The following is a 21692-nucleotide window of genomic DNA, read 5'->3' as shown; positions in this document are numbered from 1 at the left end:
AGCTCAAAAAGACAAAAACACCACACAAATCTAGCGAGCATGGTTCAGTGTACTACTTTTCTCAACAGACTCGGGACTACCTATTACGACATACTATCAAATTTACAGTAATTTAAAACACGGGTAGCTACGAGGCAAGCAAAAGCTGAGCTGCGGTCGCGTGACGGCAATGAAGGGGGCAAAGAACTGTCACTATATGGAGGCTTCATGGCAGCGATATTTACCTCATATGTGCACAGAAAAAAAGAATAGTATGATCACCATAATACTGATTTGCAATGAAACGGTATACACATGTCCATTTTTTCCAAGTGTTTTATTTTTTTTTTCCCATGTCAGGTGTTGGTTGGTTTGACAAATTATGTCAATCCGTCCATCATGTGCTACTCAAGCGCCCCACAACAACGCACATGGACACGGGAGATGTCGCAATATGTCTACATTTTTCTTAACAGACTAATGAGAGTAGAAAGGCGATATCGTAAAGAGCAAACAATTATTTCTCGTCAGCATTTGACAATCTGAGATGCGGGGACGACAGGGGAGCTGACCGGATTATTTTATTTATTAATACCAGTGCAAAACGTCAATACGATCACCATAATACTGATTTGCAATGAAACTGTATATACATGTCATTTTTTTCCGAGTGTTTTATTTTTTTCCCCCGTGTCAGGTGTTGGTTGGTTTGACAAATTATGTCAATCCGTCCATCATGCACTACTCAAGCGCCCCAAAACAACGCACGCGGACACGGGAGATGTCGCAATATGTCTACATTTTTCTTAACAGACTAATAAGGGTAGAAAGGCGACATCGTAAAGGGCAAACAACCATTTCTCGTCAGCATTTGACGATCTGAGATGCGGGGACGACAGGGGAGCTGACCGGATTATTTTATTTATTAATACCAGTGCAAAAATTCAGTACGATCATCTTAATACTGATTTGCAATTAAACTGTCAAATATCAAAATGCAGTATTGTCTTTATTTCAGAGCAGCACATTCGAAAACTAGCTATTTACACTTATAGTTTTAACAATAGTGACTAAAAATAATAGTGATGAGCATGAAAACAAAAATACAACAGAGTGAGAGGTAAATATGTGTTGGTCGATCCATTTAGAAATTAAACTTTCGATTTATTTTTATTTTCGTGACAGCAAGCATGCTGCGTTGGCTGGTAGCAGGCTAGCAGCAGCATTGTATATGTGATCGAGAACATGCTAAAGAAAGTCCGTGCGCCCCCGACCCCAAACCCCCACTCCTCCCACAAAAGGAAAATGTTTAACCGTGTCCTAAATCGAAATGCAAGCACGAGCCATGATTTTGAGCCCATAGAACTAGGACAGACGACGCGGAAGTTCTCCCTCGCTTTTGCAGCAGCGGGTGGGAGGGAGACGAGGCTGTCTGTGAAAGCAGAATGATATTGCCTGTCACTCATTACTGAAACTACGACGAGTGGTCAATGTGCAAGAGAGGGAGGGACCAAGAATGTCACTTCCCGTTCAGTTATACTGCGAAGCGGTCTTTGGTGATTCGTTCGGCAACGTCACTTCCCGTTCAGTAACCGAACGATTCATTTGGACGGGGAGGGAGATGAGGGGGGCGAACGATTCGTTGAACGATTCGTTTGAACGAATCTTTTTACTGAACGATCCGGAATGGATTCGTTTACTCAAGTGAACGACAGATCCCGTCACTAGGGTCCGGATTTAGTGAACCCTGGCGTAGGGCCTACGGCGTCGCTCCGCTGTCACCGGAACGCAGAAGCATAAATCAGCCTTGACTAGAACCATTCTTCTTAACAAAACGGCCTGTCAAAAAACATTTCAGAAATTCTTTTTAACTAAACGGCCTGTTAAAAAGCAGATACGCTGAGGGATGTTATTTTGATCGATTCTGATTCGGTTGTGCTTTACCAATCATCTTATTGATAATAGCAGTCGCCACATAAGGCTGTTCAGTTCCCTATAAAGCAAAGAAGAAGCACTTTTCCTTGGGTGCAGCTGTCATTTTGGGTGTTATAGTGATGAGTGAGTAGGAAGTACCCAAATTTTACGTGTCTACATTACGCTTTCCTTATACTGCTTACGCTAGTTCTGATTTCAAAGGAGTTCCGTCAATCCACTTCCACGGGTATGGGCTCTTCAGGCCGATCCAGTAGTCAAAGCCATCGAGTTGTTCTTTCAACCAGTCCTGAAACAAATTGCATCAGTACTAAAGGGCACGAGAGACACTTAGTGAAAGGCCGCTCACCCTCTCCGCGCTGCTCCGGATTATCAGCAGGTGCCCCCCATTGGATGAACAGTAGCGTTTGGCATCATCCCAAGATTTAGAGTCATTGGCAAAGCAGTAACTATGTTGGTTGTTGAGCCGCCAGGGTGCCTGACAGCCCTCAGCAGACTTGGGCCGTCGAGTAGGCGATACAACCTTCTTATCAGGGCCCGTAAGAGGAGGGCCCGTAGCACGAGGGCCCGTAGTAGGAGCGACCGTAACAGGAGCTACCGTAACAGGAGGGCCCGTAGGAGGACGGCCCGTAGCAGGAGCGACCGTAGCAGGAGCGACCGTAACAGGAGGGCCCGTAACAGGAACGCCCGTAGCAGGATGGCCCGTAGCAGGAGCGACCGTAAGAGGAGGGCCCGTAGCAGGAGCGACCGTAACAGGAGGGCCCGTAACAGGAGGGCCCGTAGGAGGAGCGACCGTAGCAGGAGCGACCGTAGCAGGAGCGACCGTAACAGGAGGGCCCGTAGCAGGAGCGACCGTAGCAGGAGCGACCGTAGCAGGAGCGACCGTAACAGGAGGGCCCGTAACAGGAACGCCCGTAGCAGGATGGCCCGTAGCAGGAGCGACCGTAAGAGGAGGGCCCGTAGCAGGAGCGACCGTAACAGGAGCGACCGTAACAGGAGGGCCCGTAACAGGAGGGCCCGTAACAGGAGGGCCCGTAGGAGGAGCGACCGTAGCAGGAGCGACCGTAACAGGAGGGCGCGTAACAGGAGGGCGCGTAACAGGAGGGCGCGTAGCAGGAGGGCGCGTAGCAGGAGGGCTCGTAGGCCCGCAGCAGCGTCCTAAGGGCGTCAAGAAAAATATTCAAATAATATTTGATGATAGCAGTATTCAAAAAATTCAAAGAAAAGAAGAGCAAAACCGTTCATAATAAGTCTTTAAATAATAATGAAATCATTTTTCTAGTGGACCCTCTGCCCGTTTCACTTTTTCCTGTGATGTGATAATTTCACCACAGACCCCAGTCTCACCACCCAGCAGACGAGTGAGCTACCTGAAGGTGCTATTTTTAGCCTCCGCAATTGAGCGACGTTACGGTGACGTCAACTTCATGAAAAGACAAAAGCCCTCCGGGTCAGAAGAAAAAGAAAGAAGAGACCATAAACGTGAAGAAAAACAGAGGTTTGTTGTGATGATTTTTTTTCAACAGCATAAGCACGTAGACTTAGCGCAACTGCAAGCTAGCGGTTATTCACATAGAGTTTATATGACTTAGTGCTAAAGAAAGATTATACTGTATCATTAGCCAGGCTGTTGTTTTAGAAATATTTTCAGTATTCAGCCAGCTGTTGATTAGTTTCAGTTAAATTTACTCCCCCTCCAATTTTTGAGAAATTTGGACAAAGTCTATGGGGGACCCAAATTGTCTTGCTTACTTTCATGTGATGTGAACCACTTTTACCTTGTGTGAAATTTTGCCTTTCAAATAAATTTGCCTTGCCTAAAAAAGTGGCAAGGTTAATTATACAAATACACCATAAAATATGCATTAATAATTTCAAAGTTCTGTGGTATGGGGGACTAAAAGTGCCATGGATTTAAATGCAAACATTTGTTTTTAAATGTGTCATTAATTCATTAAAATGGCAATCACGTTCATGTAAAAAAAAAAAAAAAATTCAATAGGTATTTATTTGCTGTCTTATTTTATTTAATTCATTATTATTGAATAGTCCTGTGTAGTTGCAGTGCTTCAAGAATGTATTTTCTTTCAACTACGCCCATCAAAGATAGTGACCGGGTCCAATAGACAGGTACAGTAGGCTGCAAGACTTTAGGCGCTATCATGCTGGTTTGACAATGAGCAGCTATTTGACAAATATAATGTAAGATTCCACTTTCTTCTCTAGATGCTCTTCTGAAATATTTTCCTTCTGCCTCTGTACATTCTGGGCCATCTTTTACAGCGAACTTATCCACATCAGCACCAAGTCCAAGCCCACCAAGTCCAGGAAAGAAGTGCCCTTCCAAAACAACTGTCATATGAAAGTGCAATAGATGCTTTTGCATCAGTGAAGACAAGGTGAGTAAGGTTATAGGTCGAGGTGAAAAAAAGTTGCATTTTAAAGTGTTCGGTTTGTCTTTATATAGGTTTGTGTTGGTGGGGGGTGTTAATCATATTGTAACAACAATTGTAAAAGTCATCAAGATTGTGTTCAACTGCAGGTTTTTTGTTGTTGTTTGTTTTCCCTTCGGTCATTAAAAGTTCAATTATCCCTCCCCTTCCAGCACCTCAACCTATATGTATTCATGATCCAGATCAATTGAGATCACAGACAATGGTTTTGGAGCTAAGTTTCTGTTGTGTTGAAGCACATGTCTTTTGGACATTCTCTTCCTACGTTTGATACATTATGACAAAACACACACACAGGCACCACATACAAAATTATCCATCTCGCAATGTGAAACAAAACACCTGGAATGTGAAAAGTTGCATTGAAAACCTCAGTCCATGTAGAACTGTAACATATATGTATTTATTTTTTATTTTTTAATGTTAATTTTATTTATATATGAAAAAATACAATTATACATTAATACAAATCTATTGGGTTTATTGATAATTTATTGATTAAAAAAATCATTAAGATTATAATGGAATTAAAAAAAAGTAGATATTTATTTATATCATAGGTAAATACTATGACCCTTTAGTATAAAACTAAAACTAACCAAAACTAAACTACAAGAGTATTTAACTGCCATTAGTCAATATTTAGTATTATATATTTAGTGTTATTATATTTAGTAATAATAATACTACTAATAATATAGTATTATATAATACTATAAAATTAAATTAAAAAATAAATTATTATGAATTTATTAAATTTATTATTATTAAGTTATTAAAATTATTATAATAAAATTTAATAGTAATATTTAGTGTTATTTTTTTAATTCATAATAATTTTAATAGTTTTAAAATAGTTATATATATACATTTGTATTAATGTATAATTTTGGTTCGTTTAGCTTACTACTGACAACAACAGAAGTGCGCTTATTCTTAACTGGGAGGACTGGCTATGGATTCTCACGTTTCTGTGCCAATGACGGTGCTAGACGTCCAATCCATTTGCAGCCTTCCAAGGCAAAACGAAGTGAATTTCCAAGGCAAACCGAAGTGAATGTTTCAGGTTTTCAGTCAGTGGCGGTCAGTGAGTTAAATGAGTGGTATATCAATGCTTAAAGTCAGTCGTTAGTTTTAAATAGGCTTTACTACACCCTTTTTTCAAAAGTTCACAGTCGGATCAGAAAGTGTCTCAAAACCGCGGATGTATTATGTATTGTTTCCATTGTTTCAAATGAGACTGACAGTTTGCTTAATATGTCTAGTAATCTGACAAGTATACATTTCCCCGAGGTGGGGCCAATAAAATGCCCTTTTATATTGATCCCCTAATGATCTGAAGAAACAAATCCAGTCCCAACAACGTTTGCAGTGAACCTTGAAGTCAAATAAAAACGTGAACTCACCAAGCGAAGCCCAAATGCCAAGCACGGTCAACGCTTGGAAAAGGAGCGATTGTGCCTTCTTCATCTCTCAGGTCCAGATAGAAGATCAGCCAGATAAACTTCAGAGGAGAATTTAATACGACGCAAGCCTCTTTCGCTCTGTGACAGACACACAAGCTTGACTACGTCACGCACGCACGCACGCACGCACGTCCAACGACACAAAGGCTGGAGGATGACGCTCTAAAGAACTCGTGCATCAAAAGAAAACAAACATACAAACAAAGAAGAATTCGTGCATCAAACACGTCTCAACGTCACGTGGAACATTTGGAAATTAGGGTCGTACTAGTGATGGAGAAACCTTAGCTTTCTGAAGCAGTAAATATATATCAAGCAACGTGTCGAAATGGTTCATTCAGTGTTATGAAGCATTTGCCACGAATCAGTGTGGTGAGTCACGACAGACGACACTGCTTCACCGCTGCTTTCTGTACCGCTGAAGCAAATGTGTTGAGATGGTTCCGTGCTACGAGGCATTTGACACAATTCAGTGTGGTGACATCTTCTGGACAAAAATATATTGAATTTTCATCTAACCAAATGACCAAGTGTCATCTGAACAATGAAACCTGTGGGTGGTATGGTGGTTATATACTATGTCTGATGTGCGAGCAGTAGTGGGTTTGACCACTAGCCTGAAATGTATTCTTTATTCTTCCCCCAGATTAATAAAAAAAAAAAAATAATAATAATAATAATAATGAAAACAAACAAACAAAAAAAAGCTGTTGTGTTACTTTTAAATGAAATACGCAAATGCTTGTGCAATAGGGAACTCTTGATGGTAGGTGTATAGAATGCTAGTGACACTGGGATGGGGATTTGGGTGATTCACACATTTTTATTTAAAAACAGAATCATCTCAGCAGCATTTGGTTTCAGCCGGTTCCTCTTTTTGCTAATGACCTCTCCAGCTTTTGAGAATATTCTCTCACATGGCACGAACAAATATACAAACTGACAGATAGACAAACAAACACAAAAACTGACAAACAGACAGACACAAAAACAAACACAAAAACTAAATTGTGTGTGTGTGTGGGGGGGGATGCGTGGGTGTGTGTGTGCGTGTACTATGGCGAGAGGCTGACGTGACTGACCTGAAAAGAAACTGCTTTTCTGTACTGTTTCTCTTTTTTATTTACCAGCTTTCAATTTAACATGTTTAACAATTGTACATGCAGTCTAAACATTAAGTATATGAAAATGTCTTGTAAACAATAAGAATTCAAGTTTGAACATTTATAACAGCTAGTATGACTTGAACAACATTATACAAATCAATACGACGACTGTGCAAACATGTCATTGTAACACAAATGACATACGACTTGAACAGTACACTTCAAACAGACAACTTATTGTTCATGGCTGATGTGACATTATTACTTTTTGCTTTTTACTTCAATGTTTCTGTGTTTTTTTCTTCTTCTTTTTTTCAGAGCATTTTTTTAAATACATGCACGCACACATGCACCCCCACCACAGAGACACACACGCTAAAGCTATATTGCTCTTATGCCAATGAAGCGTTTAAGATTTTATGATGGCAGTAATGACACAGAATAAAGCAAGCACATACAGAAAAATAGCGGTGGCCATTAAATGGTGATATTATAAGCCCCACTGTTGGATTATAATTTATGGTGAATGCTTTACCATCATAAAAGCTGTCAAAGAAATCACACACACACACACAGATACAAAATAACGCGACATACTAATTGCTAGATGCAGTCGGTGCCCAATCCACTCATTAAGTTCAGCCGTTTTGACAAGGTTAGAGCCGCTATCAGACTCCCATCACGTTCATTTGTAGCGTTAGCCGCTAGCGTCAGCCAGTAGAAAGCAATAGAAGCACTCTCTCATGAAATCGTGAAGAAAGCGGGTGAAAGCCCGCCTGGAGGCCGCCAAGAGTCTACTTAATGTCGGGTGAAAGTTTGGCTAAGCTCCCTTAAGCCCGACTCCATCACGTTTGCTTGTAGCATTAGCCGCTAGCGTTAGTCTACTGGGCTGCTGTTTGCTTGATTTCCTGATAACCACGTGACTTCACATGTAAACACACTGACTGCTTTCTTAAAGGGGAACGAACGTAGCCGAACAACACGGCGTCAAAGCGGGATGAAAAGACTATATTTACTTGTTTTATTAAATGACCAAATTTACCGACATGGTCAAAATTACGTCGGTCATCGTGAAGAATTTTGTTAACGGTCAATTTTTGGTAAACCGCCTGGCTCTGCGGAAAACTCATTTGGGTACAATGCAACAGGTATTTGGATCTGTCAGGACATCTGGTATTGAATGAAAGAGCTACTGTTCGTCTATGTACTGCCCAAAAATTACGTCTTTATGGTACAACAGACGTTATGGCCAACACATATCAAGGGGACGCCGCGTCCCCAATTTTACTACGCAGAGTGTAAAGAGTTCATTCTTGGATAATTGTGAAAAAGTGATCATCCGGGATGGAGGATCGAGCCGCTACTCCTCCGCATTGTGAGGAGCCAGCTGAGGGGGTTCGGCCATCTGGTTTGGATGCGTCCAGGAGGCTTCGCTGAATGTAAGCCAATGTGGAGCTTTGCTCTCATACAAGAAATATATTTAAGGAACTTTTCCAGCGTTATTTCGTTGTGTAAATGCATTTATAATAATCACAAAAATATGTAGACTATTTAAACATTTAGAAAGATGCGGATTTTTTTTTCTGCCAGCTCGAAGAGATTAAAATAAATGTCAAATCCACCGATAGAACAGACACACAAATATAAAAGATATAAATGTTTATTGAATATGCATCTAACGGTATTGTTTAACTGAAAATTCATTGCAAAAGAGAGGCTTTAATTTTTTTTATTATTCATTGTCACAAATGTGATCACACAGAACGCAACCATGCATCTCATCCCCGCATTTCCTTCTTCTCCTGAGTCCTCCCAAATATAACATAAAATTGACGGCGGGGGGGTCAGGCTCTGGGCCTGCAAATCAAGTGAATTGATCAGGCTCGGGCGGGGTTGGGCTGGATTTTTTTAGGCCCAATCTAACCTCTACTCTGACGATGTTCAAAGGACATACATATTCATACAGTCAATGGGACTAAACATATATCACCCTGCTTTATGTGGTAATGCACGATAAATTATTTCTTACACTTAACGTACCAAATCTTATTTTATTGTCCTGACAGCAGACTTTATTTCTTTTCATGTACATAAGTAAACTGGCATATTGACGCATTCACAAATCACACGATCTGTAATTCGCTGCCAACAGACCAGTCGCGCTCTACTCGCTGGAGCGGTGTTGGATTTCGCGGTGAGGGTGGCTTTTAATTCTTCATAACTCCGCATTACTATCGCGCATTCCTCCTCCGTGAAGTAAGGTGCCCGTGCCATCGTCACAAGTAGTTTTTGACTCTGGTCTCCGCCCCCTTTTATGTGAACGCGCAGTAACTCTGATTGGGTTGACATAGGTTCGACTAATCAACCTCATAACTAGCGTCGTAGCACTGATTGACCACAAACTAGATAACCAGGTTTCGTCAACTCCGGTTAGCCGCTGGTAAGCAGGATTACTTCAGTACAGTACAGTACAGTACAGGCCACTGGCATTCACAAAGTCACGATCAAAATCAGTGACGTGCGGTGAGGTTCATGGTTGGTGAGGCACTGACTCCTTTAGTGTCCGATTTCCAAATATATAAACCAAAAACGGTAGCTTATTCAATTGGCTACTGGTTATTTCATATCTCATCAGCATTCTTCACAAAACACGCACACACGGTACATATTATCGATACGTAAAAGTAAGAAAATAGCATGCATTTGCTCTACACCCTCAATGTGTTGGTCGTCGCAATTCTATAATTCATGCAACATAAATGAGAGTAAAGAGTGGTGTACAAAACCACAGAATTCAATTCTGACCTTTAGTGAAATATTCAGTTGTTTTTAAAACTTTTAATTCTGATACTTTAATCAATTTATTACAGATTGCTAAACAAAAAGTGTGAAAAAAAAACAAAGAATATTTTATTTAAGGCCAAAATTTAGTTTTTAAATATTCTATTGTATTTTTCTTGGTCTAAGCTCTTTTTTTTTTTTTTTTTAATTTTTTTTTTTTTTTTATAAGATTGAAATGAAAACTGTTTGTGGTCTTGCGCCTGTCCTTCACCACAAAAACCGGCGTTACTTTGGAAGGGCATAGGTTTGGTCTCAACATTCGTAGGGACGATATAACAGCATAACCTGCATGTAGGTACACTTTTTGCTGGGGACGGGACATTAATTAGACCAAACAGATTGGATGAAGGGGGCAAAGGGCCACATTTCTCATGTATATGAACCTAATTAATTAATAGGCAAAATGATCAATGCAAAATAAATCCTTATCTTCTGATAATAACTTTTACGTGCATTGGTTCAGATGATACACTGTTCGATTCAAAGGTTTAGTTATTGTTGGGTAAAGAGACATACTATACATTATACATTATACATAATGAATCAATATTAAAATCTCCACAGATGAAGAATTTTTTTTTGCTTAATAGTGGAAAACAATTGGCTCATCCATTCAGTGAAGGACTCAATACATGAACCTCGTGATTGATAGATTCAACTGACAATTATATTTTTCTTTTTTTCATTGTAGATCTCTATTGTCAAACATTCCAAGTGTTCTTGACATATCTATTCAATTCAATTTTATTCGTATAGCCCTAAATCACAACAAGGTTGTCTCAAAGGGCTTTGCAGAGGCAATGTGATACACAATCAGAAACAGCAAATGAAGCAATAAAGATGAATACATACATTTCGAATCCTGGGCATCCCCCATCCGTAGACCCTCCATGTCGGCAAGGAAAAACTCCAAAAACTCCAGAGTCTTTGGGGAAAAAATGAGAAACCTTGGGAAGTACCACAGTGAGGAGAGATCCACTCCCAGGACAGATAGGCAGGAAGCACCAGGACTGGAATTAGCAGGCGAAGTTACAGTCCGTAAAGATACATTGGAGTAAAGGAACAAGAAGAGGTCCATCTAGCCAGATGAGACGGGGGTGTGACTTGTCTCTGTGATTTCACCTGTCGTGCCTGCACATAGTGAGTCCTCCTGTATTACCTAGCTGTTCCTCGTTGTCTCGTTACCCCTTGTCTGCATGTGTGTGTGTATAAAAGCACCCAGTTTCTTTTCAGTCCTTGTTGCGTCATTGTCAATGTAAGTGTCTATGTCAACGTCAAAGTCCATGTCAGGTTCTCATCAGCAGTATTCACGCCTATCCAAGCCCTTGTGTTCCAAGTGAGTTTTTGAAAAGCAGTCTTTTGTTAGTGACAGTTTTTGTTTGCCTCAGTGCCTTCTTTGGATTATCACAGCCTTTGTTTGTACTTTGTTTTTCGTTGGCTTTAATTAAATCATTTTTGCACCATTCATCTGCCTCGCCTACATTTCCCTGCATTTGGGTCCACCTTGCCCGCCCGCGCTCCCTGACAACTAGCACCTTAGAGACGGTCATTTGCTTTGCTAAGCCCCCCCCAAAAAACACTTGAGGTCAGAAGAGGCAAGATGGATATACATCATTTTTTCAAACCTAAGCTTTCAAAAGCGACAACAACTACTGAGCGAGAACCAAGAACTGAAGATGTGGACCATGAAACACCGGAGAGCATCGCCAAAATGGTGAGCGGAATTTCAGTTGGCTCCACTTCAGACGTTAACCCCCAAAAATGGAAACAAGGTAAAAAAAAAAAAAGTTCATTTTCAACGTATTATTATAAATTATGTTCCTGGCTGGAAATAGCCAAAACAGATGTGGCGTCTACTTCTCCACGAGGTAAGACAGAAAAACGCACACGCTCACACACGCAGACACACACACAGCTGGGGTGCCTGTATGTACGAGCATGGGCTAAGCTACTATCGGAGCATATATCGTGTAAGTTGATTTTATTGCTGACACTGCGTTTCGGGGTCATCAACATTTTTGGCCCCTCTTGCCAGAAAAGTCAAACTCCACCTTATGGTTTTACCACGCGATACTTTTTACTTTGACTTGAGTAGATTTGTGATGAAACACAACTCTTACGCCACTACTTTGGGCTACACTAGAGTCATTACATTTTTCGTCTTTATTGTACATATTGACTTTATTCTCGCCAGAGGTGCCGACAGTGGCCGTCTCAGTTGTACCAATGAGACGTCGCAACAATAACCACCTGACTCCATTATACGTTATAAGTAGCGGTAACAATGTTTGTTCTCCGCTAGAGGGCACTCATGCTCTGGGTGATGTTTCATCGTGTTGTTCTGGTCTGAATTTGAGGGTTTGTGTGTCATCTTTTTGGCCGGATAGGTTATAGTACAGTAATGTAATGACAGTTCATCTACTAGTAGATGAAGTTGTGCTGAGAAAAAAATATATAACATTATTATTATTATTTTTTTTCATAAGACATTGTAAGCAGTTACTGACAAAGTTACTCCTTACTAGAGTATTCTTTTCAACGAATATTTTTTACTTGTACTTGAGGAATGTTTTGGATAACTACTTTTGCTTTTAACCACCTCAGGTCAGACCTCGAAAAACTCTTGAGTCTGGTCACTCGTACATCGAAGCGCCACTATTTTTGCTATTTGACTATCACTTCACCATTAGCAAATGGACTGGACATTTGTCGCCGTCAATGACACAAAAACACGATCATTCAGAGGCAGCTCTGTGTGTTAATCTTGTCTTAACACAAAATTGGAATTGCCAGTGGGTCCAATGCGTGTCCATTGGCTCTTGATTCAACTCATCGTTGACGATAGCAAATTGAGCCAAGTCTTATCACCAAATTCACAACAACATTAGGAACGTCTTGCAGTCCTCTCCAGCATTTACCACCTACAATATATGCAAGCAGAAAGCTGTTGTGGTGAGAGTTAATACTGGCTCGGAATAAGACTGGTTTGGTTTAACAGAGGTCAGAGGGGGGTTTGAATGACATGAGAAGGTAATCCCATGAAAACGGGAGGTGCGACTACAACAGTTGGCCGATATCCAACCTTATTCTGACCTACTAACGAGCACATGAAATCAACTAATTTTATAGATCAAAAATGTCATTTATTTACACACTGTGGTTATGATCTCCCCCCCCCCCGTGAGTCATCACCTTATCGTGGTGGAGGGGTTTGCGTGTCTCAATGATCCTAGTAGCTATGTTGTCTGGGGCTTTAAGCCCCTGGTTGGGTCACCAATGGCAAACAGGTCCTAGGTGAGAGGCCAGACAAAGTATGGCTCAAAAAGACCCCTTATGATGAGCAACATTAATGAACCCCAGTTTCCCTCGCCCGGACGCGGGTTACCGGGCCCCCCCTCTGGAGCCAGGCCTGGAGGTGGGGCTCGAAGGCAAGCGTCTGGTGGCCGGGGCTGTCCCCATGGGGCCCGGCCGTGCTCAGCCCGAAAAGGCAACGTGGGTTCCCCTTCCCATGGGCTCACCACCTGTGGGAGGGGCCAAAGGGGTCGGGTGCGTAGGGAGTTGGGCGGCAGCCAAAGGCGGGGGCCTTGGCGGTCCGACCCCCAGCTGCTGAAGCTAACTCTTGGGACATGGAATGTCACCTCTCCGACTAGTTCCGACTAGATATAGTCGGACTCTCCTCCACACACAGCTTGGGTTCTGGTACCAATCCTCTCGAGAGGGGTTGGACTCTCTTCCACTCTGGAGTTGCCCATGGTGAGAGGCGCAGGGCAGGTGTGGGCATACTTATTGCCCCCCGGCTTGGCGCCTGTACGTTGGAGTTTACCCCGGTAGACGAGAGGGTAGCCTCCCTCCGCCTTCGTGTGGGGGGACGGGTTCTTACTGTTGTTTGCGCTTATGCACCGAACAGCAGTTCAGAATACCCACCCTTTTTGGAGTCCTTGGAGGGTGTGCTAGAGAGCGCCCCCTCTGGGGACTCCCTCATTCTACTGGGGGACTTCAACGCTCACGTGGGCAATGACAGTGAGACCTGCAGGGGCGTGATTGGGAGGAACGGCCCCCCCGATCAGAACCCAAGTGGTGTTCTGATATTGGACTTCTGTGCTCGTCACGGTTTGTCTATAACGAACACCATGTTCAAACATAGGGGTGTCCATATGTGCACTTGGCACCAGGACACCCTAGGCCGCAGTTCGATGATCGACTTCGTAATCGTGTCATCGGACTTGCGGCCGCATGTTTTGGACACTCGGGTGAAGAGAGGGGCGGAGCTGTCAACTGATCACCACCTGGTGGTGTGTTGGCTCCGATGGCGGGGGAAGATGCTGGCCAGACCTGGCAGGCCCAAACGTATTGTGAGGGTCTGCTGGGAACGTCTGGCAGAATCCCCTGTCAGAAAGAGTTTCAACACCCACCTCCAGCAGAACTTCTCCCTTGTCCCGGGGGAGGTGGGGAACATTGAGTCCGAGTGGGCCATGTTCCGCACCTCCATTGTTGAGGCGGCTGATCAGAGCTGTGGCCGTAAGGTGGTTGGTGCCTGTCGTGGCGGCAATCCCCGAACCCGCTGGTGGACACCAGCGGTAAGGGATGCCGTCAAGCTGAAGAAGGAGGCCTATCGGGCCTTTTTGGCCTGTGGGACTCCGGAGGCAGCTGACAGGTACCGGCTGGCCAAGCGGACTGCGGCTTCGGCGGTCGCCGAGGCAAAAACCCGGACATGGGAGGAGTTCGGCGAGGCCATGGAAAACGACTTCCGGACGGCTTCGAGGAAATTCTGGTCCACCATCCGGCGCCTGAGGAGGGGAAAGCAGTGCACCATTAACACTGTGTATAGTGAAGATGGTGTACTGCTGACCTCCACTCGGGACGTCGTGAGCCGGTGGGGAGAATACTTCGAGGCCCTCCTCAATTCCACCGACACGCCTTCCTTTGAGGAAGCAGAGTCTGGGGACTCCGTAGTGGGCTCTTCGATCTCTGGGGTTGAAGTCACTGAGGCGGTTGGAAAGCTCCTCGGTGGCAAGGCTCCGGGGGTAGATGAGATCCGCCCGGAGTTCCTGAAGGCTCTGGATGTTGTAGGGGTGTCGTGGCTGACACGTCTCTACAACATCGCGTGGACATCGGGGACAGTGCCTTTGGATTGGCAGACCGGGGTGGTGGTCCCCCTTTTTAAGAAGGGGGACCGGAGGGTGTGTTCCAATCATAGAGGGATCACACTCCTCAGCCTCCCTGGTAAAGTCTATTCAGGGGTGCTGGAGAGGAGAGTCTGCCGAGAAGCCGAATCTCGGATTCAGGAGGAGCAGTGTGGTTTTCGTCCCGGCCGTGGAACAGTGGACCAGCTCTACACCCTCGGCAGGGTCCTCGAGGGTGCATGGGAGTTCGCCCGATCAGTCTACATGTGTTTTGTGGATCTGGAGAAGGCGTTCGACCGTGTGCCTCGGGGAGTCCTGTGGGGGGTGCTCCGGGAGTACGGGGTACCGAGCCCCTTGGTAAGGGCTGTTCGGTCCCTGTACGACCGGTGTCAGAGTTTGGTCCGCATTGTCGGCAGTAAGTCGAATTCGTTCCCAGTGAGGGTTGGACTCCGCCAAGGCTGCCCTTTGTCACCGATTTTGTTCATAATTTTTATGGACAGAATTTCTAGGCGCAGCCGAAGCGTTGAGGGGGTCCGGTTTGGTGACCTCAGCATTGAATCTCTGCTTTTTGCAGATGATTTAGTGCTGTTGGCTTCATCAAGCCGTGACCTCCAACTCTCACTGGAGCGGTTCGCAGCTGAGTGTGAAGCAGTTGGGATGAAGATCAGCACCTCCAAATCCGAGACCAAGGTCCTCAGTCGGAAAAGGGTGGAGTGCCCTCTCCGGGTCGGGGATGAGATACTGCCCCAAGTGGAGGAGTTCAAGTATCTTGGGGTCTTGTTCACGAGTGACGGTAGGAGGGAGCGGGAGATCGACAGGCGAATCGGTGCGGCGTCTGCAGTAATGCGGACTCTGCACCGGTCCGTAGTGGTGAAGAAGGAGCTGAGCCGAAAGGCAAAGCTCTCGATTTACCAGTCGATCTACGTTCCTACCCTCACCTATGGTCACGAGCTTTGGGTCGTGACCGAAAGAACAAGATCCCGGATACAAGCGGCCGAAATGAGTTTCCTCCGCAGGGTGTCCGGGCTCTCCCTTAGAGGTAGGGTGAGAAGCTCGGTCATCCGGGAGGGACTCGGCGTCGAGCTGCTACTCCTCCGCGTAGAGAGGAGCCAGCTGAGGTGGCTCGGGCATCTGGTCCGGATGCCTCCCGGACGCCTCCCTGGAGAGGTGTTCCGGGTATGTCCCACCGGCGGGAGGCCCCGGGGACGACCCAGGACATGCTGGAGAGACTATGTCTCTCGGCTGGCCTGGGAACGCCTTGGGATCCCGCCGGAGGAGCTGGTTGAAGTGGCTGGGGAGAGGGAAGTCTGGGCTTCCCTGTTAAAGCTGCTGCCCCCGCGACCCGACCCTGGAACAAGCGGAAGATAATGGATGGATGGATGGATGTGTTATGATCTCCAATAAGACTCCAAAGTCGATCTTTTTGTTCTTCTTAGTATTTTACTCATTGCCTGCTATTGACAGCTGTAGACATCCAACTCGTTTAAACTGGAAAGAATGGTTGTGAATGCTCATCTTTCAGTGTCAGTGGCGACACTAGACATCCAATTCATTTTGACTGGAAGGGTTGGCAGTAGTCATTCGCTGCTAGCCTCTCCTAGCCAAAATGGATATGGACGTCTGGTGCCGTCAATGGCAACCAAACGTTGTGTAAAAATGAGTGCCCTATATAGGATTAAAATTGCAAAATCTTTCACTCCAAGTCAAGAAAATGAATGTTTAATAGTTAACACATTTTCTCTTTTTAAGAAATGAACTTCTGATGGAAGGGAAAAAAAAAAGAGCAAAAGTCACTGACCATCCACGTCAAAGTGTTTCCAGATGTCGATGAACTGGGCGGCTGTGAGCTCGGCCAGGTGCAGGTGAGGTTGCTGAGTCTGGGCTGCCATCTCGTCTGTCCCCCGTGGATTGGATGCACTTGCACGCAGGGCCGGCCCAGGCCACTTGGGGGCCCTAAGCAAAATGCCAAGGGGCCCATATTTTTGGCCCACCATTTCGTCACAGAGTACTGTGAAACCCATACATGCAATCCAACCCATACGTCCACATTTTGTATATTAATCAGATTTTGTTGCACTGCATACTTCAAACTTCTCACCCCAAATGATTGTCAGTACTTACAGTAGATGGCGCCAAACCTTTTTCTGATTGGTATACTACTTGATAATAATGTCCGATATAAATGAAATGACTATATCTACGCTCTCCAGTCCAAATGCATATTATGCCAATATTTCGTTTTACTACAATCAGCGGAAGCCGTACATTTGCCGTTGCCGACAGGTGACAGCTTGCTCCGCTTTACTTGATTCGCTCCAGGCTTTTGCCCTGCAGCTAATGGCAATTACCAGTACGACATATTGACAAGCTCAGCTGACAACAGCGTTCAAGTCGGAGTGTCTTGCACAACAACAACAACAACAACAACAACATAAACAACATGCTCAATTACCGCGATACTGTTGTAGGGCTGCAGCTATAGAATATTTTAGTAATCGATTAATTGATGGACCAGTCAGTTGGAATATTCGAGTAATCGGATTAGAAACATGAAAAATTAAAATACCTGAGCTCAGCCTCAAAGAGTATAATTATTATTATTTTTTTTTAATGAGGATCTATGTACAACAAAAGAACAATTGGCTAACTTGCATAGAAAAAGTCAGCTAGCTTAAATGCTATAAAATGCTGAAGTTTTTTTCACAATGCTCTTAACAAATGATTCAGACACATATTCCCACAAAAAACGGCTAAATATACCTATAAACTAAATTATGAATACATTAAAAAAACATTAGCTCAAACAAAAACTTAGCTCACGTTGGTCTTAACAGGGAGCAGTTGGATTCAGCCATGTAAAAAGAGGCAGACCAGAGGGCAGTGCATCCACCCTAATCAATAAAAGTAAATGCAAACAATTTCAAAATAAACCATTACAATGCCACTTTCATTAAACAAATACTCAAAGCAACAACATTTAATTCGAATGTTTTTTCTAATCGAATACTCGAGTTCATCGATTAATCGTTGCAGCACTATACTGTTGTTTCTTTTCTTCTACGATTTTCTTCTTTCCTTTCTCTGCTCCAGAGGGATAAATTCTCTTCCACATATCCGTGCATCTATTTTCCAAGCAAGTTTGAGCACCAATCATCGCAAAGCAGGTTTAACGTCACTCCCCAGGTTGCCAGATTGTAATGACAAGAAAATGGATGTTTGCATAGATCAACGGCAATGCGCCCCACATTATTCACGATGCCCTATTAACAACCTATAAAATGAGGTTTCCAGATTGGGGCCCCGCCCCCGAGTGGTCAGGGGCCCTAAGCAGCTGCATAGTCTGCGTATAGGCTGGGCCGGCCTTGATCCTATCCTATTGTTTAGCCACAACTGGATTCATTACCTTGTTACTTTTAATCCTTCACACAGCCGCTGGAAACAAATGTTTTATCCATCTGCAGGCGACCATCGTGATTTTACAGCACTATTTGGGTGTGTGTCTGCCTTAAGGCAAAACACCACCGCTTTTGTCCAACGGCGTCGCTGAAATCGACTAAAACTGAAAAGTGACCAAGTGTTGCCATTGACAGCACTTAAACCTCCACTCCATTTGAACTGGAAGGGCTGGAAGCGAACGAACGTATTCGCTGTCCCCCTCCTTGTTCAAATGGAGTGTATGTTTACTAGTGACAAACAGATTGAAATTCACAGACAAAAAAAAAATAAACTAAATGATTGTACACGTACATGACAAAGCAGTACTAACAAAGCATTTGTAATTGCAATCATTTTCTGGGAGAAATTGAGCATTAACTGACAGAATTGCATGGGTGCCAATACTTTTGGCCAGCAGTGTACGTCGGCTCCTTCATTGATGATGTGAGTATGCGTTGTAAAGTGAATTAATGTCGCTGCACATAGACTGTGAACATTCCTCACAATGCTTGGTGGAGAAACAGTTGTGATGATGTCTTCTTGGGTCCGTTTTTTTCCCCGATCGTACACAATCGTGATCTAGTTTTTATCGGCCATGACTGTTTGCTTGGATGACCAAACGTCCTCTTTGCCCGGACATGTCCACTTTTCACGTCCTGTCCGTTGCATCCGGCTTGATTTATAAATTCTGATGATCTGATGGGATGGTAGCATGTCTGATTAAGTGTTTACGAAAGTGAAATGCCATGGAAATATCCAATCTTGCCTAGCTTTCTAAATAAAACCTGTGATTGCAGGTGAACCAGCTTATGAAATGAGGGAGACTGACCCAGACTGGGCACCACCCCTACATCTGGGACACACATCTGTTACACCGACAAACACTGCACGCTCTGCAAGACGAACGTGAGCAGCTACGGAAAGAGACACTGCAAGCACCAGAGATGGGGGTCCAGCAGGATGCAAACATTGAAGAGCTGCAGACCAAGGAGGGACCATCTGAGCCTGGTGAAATAAACAGTCACCAACAGAATGAGGAAGGGACACCTGACGCTGGAGAAGAAAGTGGTCAGCTACAGACTGAAGAGGGGACACATGAAGCTGGAGAAAAAGGTGATCAGCTAATCACGGAGGATGAGACGCACAACACCAATCAGGATGTGACACAGACTGTGATTATTGACCGTTTTGAAATTTTCACAGAAAACTCATCAAATCTGAAAGCACGTGCCCAAATGTTTTCCAGCTACAAGCACCACCACACTATGAAGTATTTAATATGTATTACACCCAAGGGAGCCATTTGTTTCTTATCAAAAGGCTGGGGAGGGCGTACAAGTGACAAACATATAACCCTGAACAGTGATTTTTTTGTTTTTTAAATATTTGTTACCTGGGGACAATGTCTTGGCTGACAGAGGTTTTGACATACAAGAATGTGTGGGCATGTAGTGTTCAGATGTCAAACTCCCAGCATTTACAAAAGGCCGCTGTCAGCACATTTGAGAATCCATGTTGAAAGGGTCATCGGAAATGTTTGTCAGAAGTATAAGATCTTAAAAGGGAACCATACCCATAAACATGATTCTTCCATGTGAAGGGGAAGAAGCCCCAATGTTGGATAAGGTCACTTTCTACATACTGTACTACATAGACGTCATCATTTTGTAAGTGGGCCAATTTTGCACTTTCCCCAATAAGTTCGTTTTTATTTGGAATTTGGGAATTAGATGAACTCAAGACACCCCTCTCAACATTTTAGCATCTCTGAACATCGTCATTTTTGTTTTTCTAATTGCCAGCTAGGAATGGAGGCATCGTCTTCACAACCAACAAAAATGCAATTTTATTATTACTATCATCTAGAATTTTTCCTCCGTGTCATGTCCTGCTTTTTTGTGTTGACACTTGCCTTTGTGTTTCTCAGTGTACATCAGAAGCGATGACCGGCCACCATGCTTTGCTGCCTAAACTGCGCCTGAGAAGTACATGTACAAACAAGGTATTGTTCTGGATGCCTTTTAAAAAAACAACAACATCTCCTTCATTTAAAAAATGAATTGAACTACATTATTTCTTCTTGTCTGATGTTTTTTTACACCTGACAGCTAGGAAAAACTGCCATGCCGTCACCGCAGCTCCAACAGACCAGCAGATCCTTGGCCAGCTCACGGTGACCTTTGGGAAATACAAAGGCAAGACCTTCTGTGGCTTATGGAGGAAGATGTCTGCTATGTCAAGTAGTGAGTATAAATAAGAAATTGATGTGTGTCTTTGTTACCCAAAAGAAAATAAAAAAATCAGTTTAAAACAACTACTGCATGCTCTCTTAAAAAGTCTCCTCGATAGCCACGTGAAGGAGAGGCGACGACAGATGGGAAGGTGCGACACCAAAACTGGGGAGTGGTGGCTGAAGGAGCAGCTTCTACGCTACGTGGATATGTTCCCTCCGGTGTCATGCCACTTGGAGCAGAACATCGACCGGGCCATCTGCGGGCATGGCAGCTTCCGGTCCTTCACGTTCGAGGAGATGTGGCAGTTTTATGACCTCTCCAAGTTCTTCCGTAACGATCTCGCCAAAAGCGCAGAAGAATGGAAGATGGTCCAGGAAGCCTTCTGCTTCGTGCGTCAGTGGCTACTGATGACAGAGTAGGACATCAATGTCACGTTAAGCGATTTCGACTGTACATCCTCACAAAGGAGGAGGAGGTCAGTAGGTCGATAAAAAAATAACATAATTTCCTTTGCCAGTGTTTTAATGCATTTCAGGGCTTACCCGTGATATTTATTTTTTGTTCTGTAGCAAGCTAAAGGCAAAGTTGCACCAGCTACGCCCCTCACGTCAGCTTGTGCATCAGCATTAGCAGCATTATCAACATGACCTGCTGTAGCAAATACACCATCTTCAGCAGCAGTAGCAGCAGCACAACAACAAGCACCACCACCACAAGGTGATGATGAAGACTGGCAATGTAAAATACTACGCGCCTGTGCGCTTTTTGCCCAATCTGCACAGGGTCACAAAAAATATTGATAAAAAAAAAAAAAAAAAAAGACCTACATGGTCAAGGCGTCCACGTCCAAAGGACTTTCTGGCAGGTCTTTTGAAAACTTTGTAAATTTTAAGGAGGCGGTCAATGACCTTGTAAAATAAAACATATTGAGATGTACTTCATGTCTCAGCTACTTCTTTTTACACACACAAATAACCATATTGCTCGGCATAGCATATAGTCCTGTATATTGTGCACTTTCCCAATGAGTGCTCACAGAAAATTAAAAACCTAGTCCTTATTTCTCAACACGTCAATATCTGCAAAACACTTGCTTATCATTAAACTTATTTAAGACTCAATA

General features: G+C 43.8%; 1 protein-coding gene and 1 long non-coding RNA gene across 2 annotated transcripts; one reads left to right on the top strand and one right to left on the bottom strand.

The window, feature by feature from the left end:
- Window positions 1–1262: 1262 nt before the first annotated feature.
- On the bottom strand, window positions 1263–8005 carry LOC130911427 (keratin-associated protein 4-3-like). Its single transcript, XM_057829243.1, has 4 exons — window positions 7997–8005; window positions 5771–5931; window positions 2261–3069; window positions 1263–2200 (listed from the first exon to the last, which is right to left on the bottom strand). The coding sequence occupies exons 1-3, from the start codon at window positions 8003–8005 to the stop codon at window positions 2442–2444; spliced, it is 798 nt and encodes a 265-aa protein (XP_057685226.1). The 3' UTR covers window positions 1263–2200; window positions 2261–2441.
- Window positions 8006–16197: 8192 nt separating this feature from the next.
- LOC130911431 (uncharacterized) lies at window positions 16198–21442 on the top strand. The gene is made up of 6 exons (XR_009062125.1): window positions 16198–16762; window positions 19133–19448; window positions 20263–20337; window positions 20444–20578; window positions 20673–21044; window positions 21139–21442. It is a non-coding gene; the product is annotated as an uncharacterized LOC130911431 (long non-coding RNA).
- The last annotated feature ends 250 nt before the right edge of the window (window positions 21443–21692 follow it).

Source organism: Corythoichthys intestinalis, unplaced genomic scaffold (genome assembly GCF_030265065.1).
Source record: "Corythoichthys intestinalis isolate RoL2023-P3 unplaced genomic scaffold, ASM3026506v1 HiC_scaffold_45, whole genome shotgun sequence".
Lineage (NCBI taxonomy): Eukaryota > Metazoa > Chordata > Actinopteri > Syngnathiformes > Syngnathidae > Corythoichthys > Corythoichthys intestinalis.
Note: the sequence above shows the minus strand (reverse complement) of the source record. Positions and strands in the feature narration are given on the sequence as shown.

What these genes read in the sequence shown, in the direction of transcription:
- LOC130911427 (XM_057829243.1), bottom strand. An exon ending in TGGCATTTGGGCTTCGCTTG is followed by an intron (nt 3,070 to 5,770) that starts GTGAGTTCACGT and finishes TGACGCCCTTAG; the next exon opens with GACGCTGCTGCGGGCCTACG.